Genomic DNA, 10,945 nt, shown 5'->3' with positions numbered 1-10,945 from the left:
ATGATGTTCCAAACCATAAGAAATAATAGCGAGTAGTGTTTACCATGGAACATGATCGTATGATGTTCCAAACCATAAGAAATAATAGCGAGTAGTGTTTACCATGGAACATGATCGTAAGCTGTTCCATACTATCAGAAATAATAGCGAGTAGTGTTTACCAAGCCTTTCGGAACTATAGCATCAACACGTTAGTATGAATGATTGTAAGCACTTGTAAGCCTTTCGGAACTTTAGCCTACAACTGTTTTCTTTGCAGGAAGTCGCGTGCAATGCGCTGCACGAGCTGTTAACCAAGACGGGGATCCAGGGCTGGAGTTGGAGAGCAAAACTGTGGTTATATCCTATTCTAATGGGTTGTGTTCACCTCGTATTGAGGGATCCACCGGTGCAGAACCATTTACTGCTAAGATGAGGTATACAGGTAGGGATAACATTTTGGTCTTGAACAGATGACAGTACGTTAGTACCACGCTGGAAAGATGTATTAGACGTACTAACGTTATCTCAGCTTCAGCGGGACGTATTATTTTGTTGTTTTACATACACAGTTTGTTCACTGTCATGATGAAAGTAGTATATACTGTAAAATAATTTTCTACTTATGATACATATAAACATTCTTTCCCATTCAAGATTTGCTATGTTGTTGTTTTACATACACAGTTTGTTCACTGTCATGATGAAAGTAGTATATACTGTAAAATAATTTTCTACTTATGATACATATAAACATTCTTTAACATTCAAGATTTGCTATGTTGTTGTTTTACATACACAGTTTGTTCACTGTCATGATGAAAGTAGTATATACTGTAAAATAATTTTCTACTTATGATACATATAAACATTCTTTCCCATTCAAGATTTGCTATGTTGTTGTTTTTTTCCTGTTAGGTCCAGATGATCAGGATTACCCCAACTTGATAAAACTGACCGTGGTCATTCCACACCGTGATGGGATGCTACCAGCTATCTCGACGCAACCATTGTCCAACTTCGAACTGACGTTGAGCCCAGATAGTCTGAGAGTTGGTACACATAAGTGTTCTAATCTAATAGATTACCAAGAAGTTCGCACCAAGCATGGGTTTCTCACCAACGATACGAAGAATCCTAATGTTATCGGTGAAGTTGAGCCTTACCAGTATAGTTCAGATCTGAGGACAGACCCTACACTCAGGTAGGATATTACAGCAGTCAAAAAATATCATTAGTTAAAAAAACGTAACATTACAATACATTATTTGAAATGTTTAGTATAATTCAGGTAAAGGTTTTTGACTTGCAACAGTTGCATTTGATAATTAAAAAAATTTCGACGTTAGTCCATTCGGTCTAACAAACGAAGACGGATCTTTGAGACCCATTTACATGTCTCTAAATTGTTAATGTGTGCCTATATCAAAACACTTTTCTGATTTTTAAACGATACTACCAGAACAATTTGGTTAAAATAATCAGTTTGCTGATTAACAAGTGTTGGTCAAATTAACAGTATTTTGCTTAAACAAGTCCAATAAGTTATCCTGGACGAAAATATATTAATTAATTTTTGTTATTTTAATCAATAATTTAAAAAAAATTTTTTAGTAGTTTTTTGTTTATTTTGCTGCAGGTTCTATAGGAACTTGGACTTGGAAGCTTGCATGTGGGAGTTCACAGCGTATTATGATATGTCAGAACTAGTGACCGACTGTGGAGGAACGATCACCAGTGATGGACAGGCAAGTTGCACTTTTTACTGCAGGGTTCTGCTGTGTTCGATTTAGATTTCTCTATAGAACTGAGCCGAGTGTGGTCTAGTGATTAGTGTGTCGGGCTGTGGATCACAAGGTTTGAGGTTTAACAAATGGTGCTGCTGAACGCGTGCACTTTTGCCTGTGGACGCGTTATAAACGTGACAGTCAATCTCGTTATTCGTTTCATAAGAGCCAGACAAAAACCCTTTTGACAGTTTGTGTTGCTGATTAGCGGCCTTCTATCTGATCAGTAGCTTAAAATTAGGGGTATCTATACTTGAACCTTATGCTATACTCGTGATATACCATAGCATGCAGGATCAACAGGCAAAAAGCTAGCATCAGAAATGAAACTCAATAACCCAGATCCTGAATCTTAGTAGTCTCTGATTTGGTCTTTTAATCCACGTGCATATAATGTGCCATTTAAATTGAAAATTTCAACTCCTGTCCGTATAAGTGATATTCTGAAACTTAGTTTAAAGAAACAAAAGATCGTAATACTGGTTAAGCTTTGAACTTGTGTTTAAGCCATCAATCCTGAGACTAAAGAAGTAAGAAATAGATAAAAAAAACTGTTATATCTAAATTTTTTCCCATATGAATCAGTGTACAAATTACAACAATAATGCGAGGTGGACCTAAATGAGCGGTCTGGCATGGCCGAGTAGTTCGGGTGCTCGACTCGCAATCTGCTTGTCCCGAGTTCGAATCCATGTCCTATCAAACAAGCTCACCCTTTCAGTCGTGGGGGCATTATCACGTGACTATCAATCCCACTATTCGTTGGTAAAGGAGTAGCCCAGGAGTTCGCGGTGGGTGATGATGTCTAGCTGCCTTCCCTCTAGTCTTAGACTGCTAAATTAGGGACGGCCAGTGCAGATAGTCCTCGTGTAGCTTTGCGCGAAATTTAACAAAACCAAACCTAACCGAGCTCCTATATTAGGTTATTGTAAAATGATCTATTGATAAAAAAAAATTATAATTTATTCTAATCAACAAGCAAGAAGATTTGCACAATTTCTATAAATGCGAGATACGTAAAGTCTGAATGAAAAAAATAAAACTTGAAAAATACAGAAATTAAGATAAGTAGTTTCGTTACCCCCCCCCCCTAGCTTTCCGAGTTTAGGTTTTAGCTGAATTAAACCATTAAAAATAATTTAAAAGCAACAACTAGGTGGCAGAAGGGGAAGTAGGGAAAGTCTGAGGATGTAATAATAATTTATTTCTTTAATAATTACAGGATATAGTTGTTTTTTTCTATTATATGCCAAGTTTTAGAAGTAATGCCATATTCGTTTCTATGGGTTAAAAAGTTGGGAGTTTTATATTTGATGAAAGGCATTATGGTCTAACTTGTAATAGCTAACGTTGAACAGTACAGTAGTAGAAACTATCATAGCTTTATTTTGCTTCTCTGTTGAAACTTTCGAAAGTGGGATAATTTCAACTTATTGAAACTTACAAATCATTGAAAAGAAAACTACTTTAAAAACTTTAAAGATTTACGGCCAACAAAAATAAACACCGTTTTAAAAATGTAAAATGCTAAAAATTTACTTAATAAAGAAGCAGACGACATTCTGTAGTTAATATCTAAGCTCCACCGCTAGGATTTCAACTGTAAAAAACGTAATGAAGTTATTTAACGTTGCGTCACCCATAAAAATAACACTGAACTATGTTCTGTATATTTCAGAAACTATAAATGATATTTTAACTTTATTACTTTCGCGCCATTACCTTCAATTTGCGTGTAATATTGTGTTTCATTCAGTAGAGCCTATTCTTCGAGGATTAACAATTTCAGCTGATTTTGATTTGAATTGTGTGTAATGCGTTATTACATAATCTACACCTATTTGCGTCATTGTTATAGACAGTTCTATGGTATCAGTAGGGTCTTATCTAACCAGTACTTCACTCTACAAAAATGTAAATGTGAAAACCAATATGTAATTAGATTTACCACTTGAAGTTTCATATTGTGGTGGAGTGAGTGTATGTTAAGCCTAGTCTTATTCTTTTTGATAAAGGGTGGATTTCCCCGAAACCTGCATAACTCAATGACAAGTGGTAAATTGAAGAATAGATTGGGCTTCATATTTATTTATTCATTTTATTTGATTTCCCCGAAACCTGCATAACTCAATGACAAGTGGTAAATCGAAGAATAGATTGGGCTTCACACTTATTTATTCATTTTATTTGATTTCCCCGAAACCTGCATAACTCAATGACAAGTGATAAATCGAAGAATAGATCGGGCTTCACATTTATTTATTCATTGTATTTGATTTCCCCGAAACCAGTATAACTCAATGACAAGTGATAAATCGAAGAATAGATTGGGCTTCACATTTATTTATTCATTGTATTTGATTTCCCTGAAACCAGCATAACTCAATGACAAGTGATAAATCGAAAAATAGATTGGGCTTCACATTTATTTATTCATTTTATTTGTATTTTAAACTACTTGTCGGCTCAAGAGTTCATAATAATAAATTAGTAACATCAGTGCGGCATATATTTGAAACTTCTAAAGAAATAGAGATCGTTGTGTGAGTAAAAGACATCTCAGAACACCATACAGTATTTATAGATCGTTGTGTGAGTAAAAGACATCTCAGAACACCATTCATTACTTATAGATCGTTATGTGAGTAAAAGACATCTCAGAACATCATACAGTACTTATAGATCGTTATGTGAGTAAAAGACATCTCAGAACACCATACATTACTTATAGATCGTTATGTGAGTAAAAGACATCTCAGAATACCATACAGTATTTATAGATCGTTATGTGAGTAAAAGACATCTCAGAACACCATACATTACTTATAGATCGTTATGTGAGTAAAAGATATCTCAGAACATCATACAGTATTTATAGATCGTTGTGTGAGTAAAAGACATCTCAGAATACCATACAGTACTTATAGATCGTTATGTGAGTAAAAGACATCTCAGAACATCATACATTACTTATAGATCGTTATGTGAGTAAAAGACATCTCAGAACATCATACAGTGTTTATAGATCGTTGTGTGAGTAAAAGACATCTCAGAATACCATACAGTATTTATAGATCGTTATGTGAGTAAAAGACATCTCAGAACATCATACAGTATTTATAGATCGTTGTGTGAGTAAAAGACATCTCAGAACACCATACAGTATTTCACTTTCTAGTTTGATACTCTGCGCTAATTATTATATTACTTTGCTATTATAATTCCCAGAAATGTATAAAAATGGTTCTTATCCACAGTTTCTCTTACACAATTAGCATGTTTAGAATTTCAATGCACTGGATATGACATCTTATTGTATTTTCCCAAATTCAAACAAGGATTCATGAAACTGACAACTTCTGAGTTCACATGCTAAAAAACCAGAGTTGAGTCTAATGTCAGTTCCAAGTCCAACTCTGAGAAGCTATTCTATCTTGGCGAACTGATGCTACTGTACTACCACAGTGTCAGATTTTTATTGGGCTGAATTATTTACAGTAGGTGTCTGTGACTTGTTGACAATAAATTTAACGATAAACGGACATCCACTTATTGTAGAATAATATATATATATATGTTCAAAACTAATAAAACGTATGTATAAAAGTTCGTTACCACAGCTTTAAATAATAATTCTCTTTTAACACAGAGCGGTTCAATTACTTTAGAAACCAATTGACAAGACAGATTATTTCCTCTCTCCTCTGTTATAACAATACAATAAGTGATAAATTCTCTTACTTTACCCCGTGGGTTACCACAGTTGTATCCAGAGCTTTAAATAATTCTCTCCTTTTTTGTCAAAAGTTCACACAGGCTGGTTCAATTACTTTAGAACCCAATTGACAACACGAACTATTCTTCTCTATCTATGTTGTTACAATACAAGCTGTGAAACTCACTTCAAAATCATCACTATAACCGTTCGTTAGCACAGCTGTATCCAAAACATTAAATAATTGTCTCCTTTTCGGCAAAGTCCACACAGGCGGGTTCAATTATTTTCGAACATCCTTTGACAAGACAAATTCTTCTTCTTTATCTCTGCTATTACAATACAAACTGTGAAACTCTCACTTTATAAATTGCCCATTATGGCTAAACTGACAACCACAAAGTCTGACTTCACTTTCACTAACTTAACGTTTTCTGACTTACTTCTTCGGACTTATTTTGTTGGTTATCACAGTTGTGTCCATAGTTTTAAATAATTGTCTGTTTTTTTGTAAAACGTCCACACAGGTTGTCAATTACTTTAGAACCCAATTGACAAGGCAAATTATTTTTCCTATCTTTGTTGACAAATACAGCTGTGAAACACATTATAGAAATCACCCGTTAAAGCTATATATACCTTTTCCAATTGAGGCCTCGAACTTTCTACAAACTACAAGACGCTGTAATGTAACAATACTTACTTAAGGCAACGAGAAAAATACAGAAGGTTCGAGTAACATGACGTCATATTACAACAACTGAACAACACACACAACGTACGACTCGTACCAAGTTACCTAACTTGTCACAACTATCGCGTTTAAAATAATTACTTTTAAAACTCTTCTCATGAAAACTAAATACTCATTGAATAATAAATCACTAAATAATAACTCTTACACTAAACAGTCTTGTATATCCAACACGCACAAATGCGATGACGTCATAAAAATGGGCGCAAAAATCTCACCACATAACTAGATCTTATGGGGAAAATATCTTCGAGAGCGAAAATGTCTGACTAGTTTACACCTCTCTATGCTCTAGTGTACTAATTGAACGTTGTATCGTTAAAGTGCATATCTCACTTCTAGGTGGGATATTGTTGATAATAAATTTTTAAAAATATTGTATGCATTTGCAGGTTTTAAACCTCGTCCAGTCTTTCGTGTCTGTTCGTGTTCCATTGTATGTTTCGTATATTTTCCATTCTCCTGTTGCTACTGGCGGATGGCAACACAATGATCTTATATCACACATGCGACTCACTTTCGTCTACGACACCGCCATCTTGTGGAAGAACGGAATAGGAGCTCCAGAGGAGTCTCAGCTTCAGGGTACGTACGAAAAAACAAACAAAAATGTGATAACGAGAAACTATAGCTGCATGAGCTAAAAGTTGCAACTATAATGAAACTGATGTTCAGATTTCATCAGACAGCAAATGACACAGAAATCTTACTCCGTATTTAGTATGCAAGCGGAAGAAAAGTTTTCATCTGTAAACGATAAGATCTTGAACATTAAAAATAAGACAGCAAGCCTAATCACAATTGAATAACGAATTAAATTTATTTCTCAGGTAATCTCTACCCTACTGGCATGAGAATACGAGAAGATGGACGACTAGTTGTAAACTTTAGAACAGAACCTCGGTTCAAAGGCCGGTTTGTACTTAGTCATCCAGGTAAGGACTTCAGTTCAAAGGCAGATTTATACTCAGTTTTCCAGAGTAGAATTTTGTACTAAAGACTATTTTATTCTTTGTCATTCTGGTAAGGACTTTGTTTCAAATACTTATTTATATTAGGTTATATCAGAAAAAAACATTTGGTCCAATGCAAGTTTGTTTCAATTCATGCATGAAAAACAAACAAACTTAGGTTCAAAGGTTAGTAATTACTCAGCCATAGAGGTAATGACATTGGCTCACAATAATGTCAGTAATCAGGTAACTTTGTATCAAAGGCCTGTTTCTATTTCTTAAAAACTTTGAGTTGAAAGTCTATTTATGCTCAGTTATACAGGAAAAAAACTTCATTTGAACGACTAGCTTGTACTGGGTCGTCCACGGTATTATCTCTTTTCATAGGCTTGTTTCTACTCATTCGTTTAATTATTACCTTTGATTCAAAAGCCAGTTTTCACCCAGTCACCTGGATAAAAACTTTGATTCGTAGTTCATTGCAAGCTCAGTAAGTTATTGCTCTAATGTCAAAATTTGTTGAAGATCAGTATATTCAAAAGCATAGACTTTGCCATTTGGAAGTAATGTGTGGCAAAGAATCTAAGTAGGACAACGGTCAAGGTAATTTTCTACGTTCTGAAAAAGTTTTGATATTAATAGACAGCTTGATTTGGGAGAATTTATCTTTTTACTAGCTCCCATTTGAAACCAGATGTAAGGTAAATTGATTAAAATATAAAAACATTTGCTGCCTACTATATTATTTATATTACAAACAGATAGACTTGGACGTGTGATGCAGATATAATGATTTTTACAGGAAGTGGTCTTACGTCCATGGTGATGTCACAGGATCAACCGGAACTGACGTTTACTTTGGAATTAATTCGTAGTGAGCCAACTTACGCCCAGCCTGAACAGCAATGGGAGTTCGTCTCAGATCTAGCAGTAAGCCATTCTCAATTAACTTGATTTTGGATTAAAGGAAAAAAAGCATTTTATTCGGACATTCTGAGTCTTTTTGACGAAATTTCATGAAACTATTTACACGGTATTAGTATGGCTTGTTTAACTGCAATAATATCAGATTTTCTATCTATACGTTAATATACATTTATAAAGGATTCAAATGAAGATTTTATACTGTGTAAATCTGCTTACATTGTTTGGATATTTTTTTCAGATTTCAAAATTTTTTTCTTTACCACAGCTAGACCAGTGATCGAATATAAACTCCATGAAAATGGTGTTTTCTTTTTTTTTTGTTTCAGGTTCGAGATTATTCTGGAAACTATCACGTTAAGTTGATTCCGTGCACTGCCACGGACACTATGGAATACTCCCACTCTTTGGAATGTAATCCTCGAGACCCAATCGTATTTGACCTCCAGATTCGATTTCAGCAGGTCAGTGACCCAGTGCCAGCAGAATTCAGCTTGAACACCCATTTCCACCTGATGCGGAAGAAAGCCCTCTGGCTCTCAGATGGGTCCATGGGATTCGGAGAAGATTCGGACGTTTCTTTTGTACCAGGTATGAATATAGTGTTTTGTTGCTAATTCAGTTTAGAATACTAAGAGAGAGAGAGTTGCGGTTGTAATAGCCAATTATTTTGTCGCTGACTTCTACTTTGGAGGCGTCTGAAGTGTAAAAAAACAAGAGAAGTGGAAAAGAGGCCTTTTTAAAGGGGTTTCAAAATATGAGTGTTTCTCTGAGATTTCCCAACTTTTATGGAACTTATTTTAATATTCGTGCTTTTTTTTCAACTTTTATTTTATTTATTTTCCCTGTTTTTATAATTTAATTAAACTTAATTTGGTAATGATATTGTGATGTTTACATTTTCTGGCAATGGCATCATCATGTCTTGATGGAAGTAGCCAACTACTGGTGGTTCTTGGGAGGATTTTCTGTATATCACAAAAACATGGAGCTGTCGTTAGTTATGTGTGATTTATATACTTATAAAACATCTGTTTAATTATTAAGTTCAGTATTTTTTATCACAGTTACATAAATCTGATTATTAACTGATCGATTACTAATTATAATATGATTTTGTTTGTTGTTTTTCTTTTAACGTAAAGCTACACATTGGGCTATCTGCACTAAGTACGCCACGGTGATCAAATCTCGACTTCTAACATTATAAAACCTCGAGTTTACTGTTTAGTTATTGAGGGTATTTTAAAATATGAATCTGTACTTCGGAGGTATTCCATTGATAAACTTTCTTGTAAACATAATGAAGAAAAAAAAAGCAAGGTGTATTTAGTATACTTTTAGACCAATTAGTTCCTACCTCCTAAGAAAAACTTTTGAATACAGTTTTATATGTAATCTGAGAAAATAGTTTTATTGAAATGAAAGCACCGTTCCGATTACACTATTTTATTCAACAACAAAAACAGCCAAGCATGAAGTGAAAAAGAAGGGGAGTTGGGGTAACTACAGATGCCGTCAGCGGTTTAACAACAGTATAGCGCTGTGTGTATAGAGTATTTACAGTCTGTGTTTTGAAACTCTATCCATAACACTTGGAACAAACGTCACCCAAGATAAAATGTTGACATAGATAAAATACGGTGTATTAGGCCAACTTCAATTTTAGTTTTGTAAGAGTTTCTTCAGAGATTTCGCTGTTTAAGGTACTGGAGTAGATCTGTGAATTTAACTCTAGTGCTTTGTCCTAACTTGTATTGCAAACAGTCAACATATGAATGAATGTAAAGCCTACTGTGTATGAGATTTAAGAAAATATCTGTTTGCAATATACAGGTGGATCCTACCCAGAAGAATTTGACTTAAGAGAAACGATTTGTTTATCCAGCTCAACTTCCGATTGCTGTTTCGTAAGCTTGGTGGCTTCTAGTGCTAAAATTCATTGTTCGATTCCTACAGTAGACACAACGTAGATAGCCTATGTGCAGCTTTATGTTTAATACAAACATTAAACTGTTTAATCAACTTATGGATTGTGGGATAAGAATCATATTGATTAATTTTGTTGTACGATGCGCGGTTTATGTTTATACAGATACAACTCAGAGTGTCAAATAAATGTTTACCACTGGTACTTGTTGTAGGAGACACGGTTTATGTTTATACAGCTACAACTCAGAGTGTCAAATAAATGTTTACCACTGGTACTTGTTGTAGGAGACACGGTTTATGGACGCATAATGGTAGATCCTGTCCAAAATCTAGGAGAGTCTTTTTACATGACCATCGAGAAGTGCTTCCTATGTACAGGAGAAGATGGTTACGTACCCAAGTACAACCCTGATAACTACGAGTACGGATGTATGGCTGAATCTCCTAACTTGCTGCACACTTTCAAAATCATTGTAAGTATTAAATATGGTTAAATTACCATTACTTACGAACATGTAATGATTTTGTACGTTATAACCTATTTTATGAACGTGAACATATGTGCAGAGTACGTATGTAGCAGTTATATCCATTATTTATGAACGCGGACATCTGTTGGTTGTCTGCCTGTGTGTGTTAGTGATAATCAGTGTTTAATGTTCATAAAGACGTATTAAGTGCTTACAGTTTAGCCTTGTTTTTTATCATAAACAATTGCGCCATTCGTCAACAATTATAACTTGCTTGCTTCCATTACATGTGCTTACAATCATTCAAACTAACGTGTTTATGCTAAAGTTCCGAAAGGCTTACATGTGCTTACAATCATTCAAACTAACGTGTTTATGCTAAAGTTCCGAAAGGCTTACATGTGCTTACAATCATTCAAACTAACGTGTTT

General features: G+C 34.6%; 1 protein-coding gene across 1 annotated transcript in view; it reads left to right on the top strand.

Moving 5' to 3' along the window:
* LOC106462224 (FRAS1-related extracellular matrix protein 2-like) overlaps window positions 1-10,945 on the top strand; it is a 137,721-nt gene that overhangs the window by 121,697 nt on the left and 5,079 nt on the right. The window contains exons 15-22 of the mRNA XM_013922123.2: window positions 260-424; window positions 898-1,183; window positions 1,619-1,727; window positions 6,628-6,820; window positions 7,066-7,170; window positions 7,991-8,118; window positions 8,442-8,703; window positions 10,330-10,517. Of these exons, the coding sequence (XP_013777577.1) occupies window positions 260-424; window positions 898-1,183; window positions 1,619-1,727; window positions 6,628-6,820; window positions 7,066-7,170; window positions 7,991-8,118; window positions 8,442-8,703; window positions 10,330-10,517 (1,436 nt within the window). The remainder of the gene's footprint in view (window positions 1-259; window positions 425-897; window positions 1,184-1,618; window positions 1,728-6,627; window positions 6,821-7,065; window positions 7,171-7,990; window positions 8,119-8,441; window positions 8,704-10,329; window positions 10,518-10,945) is intronic.

Source organism: Limulus polyphemus, unplaced genomic scaffold, assembly GCF_000517525.1.
Source record: "Limulus polyphemus unplaced genomic scaffold, Limulus_polyphemus-2.1.2 Scaffold1121, whole genome shotgun sequence".
Lineage (NCBI taxonomy): Eukaryota > Metazoa > Arthropoda > Merostomata > Xiphosura > Limulidae > Limulus > Limulus polyphemus.
This window is presented reverse-complemented; position numbering and strand designations above follow the sequence as displayed.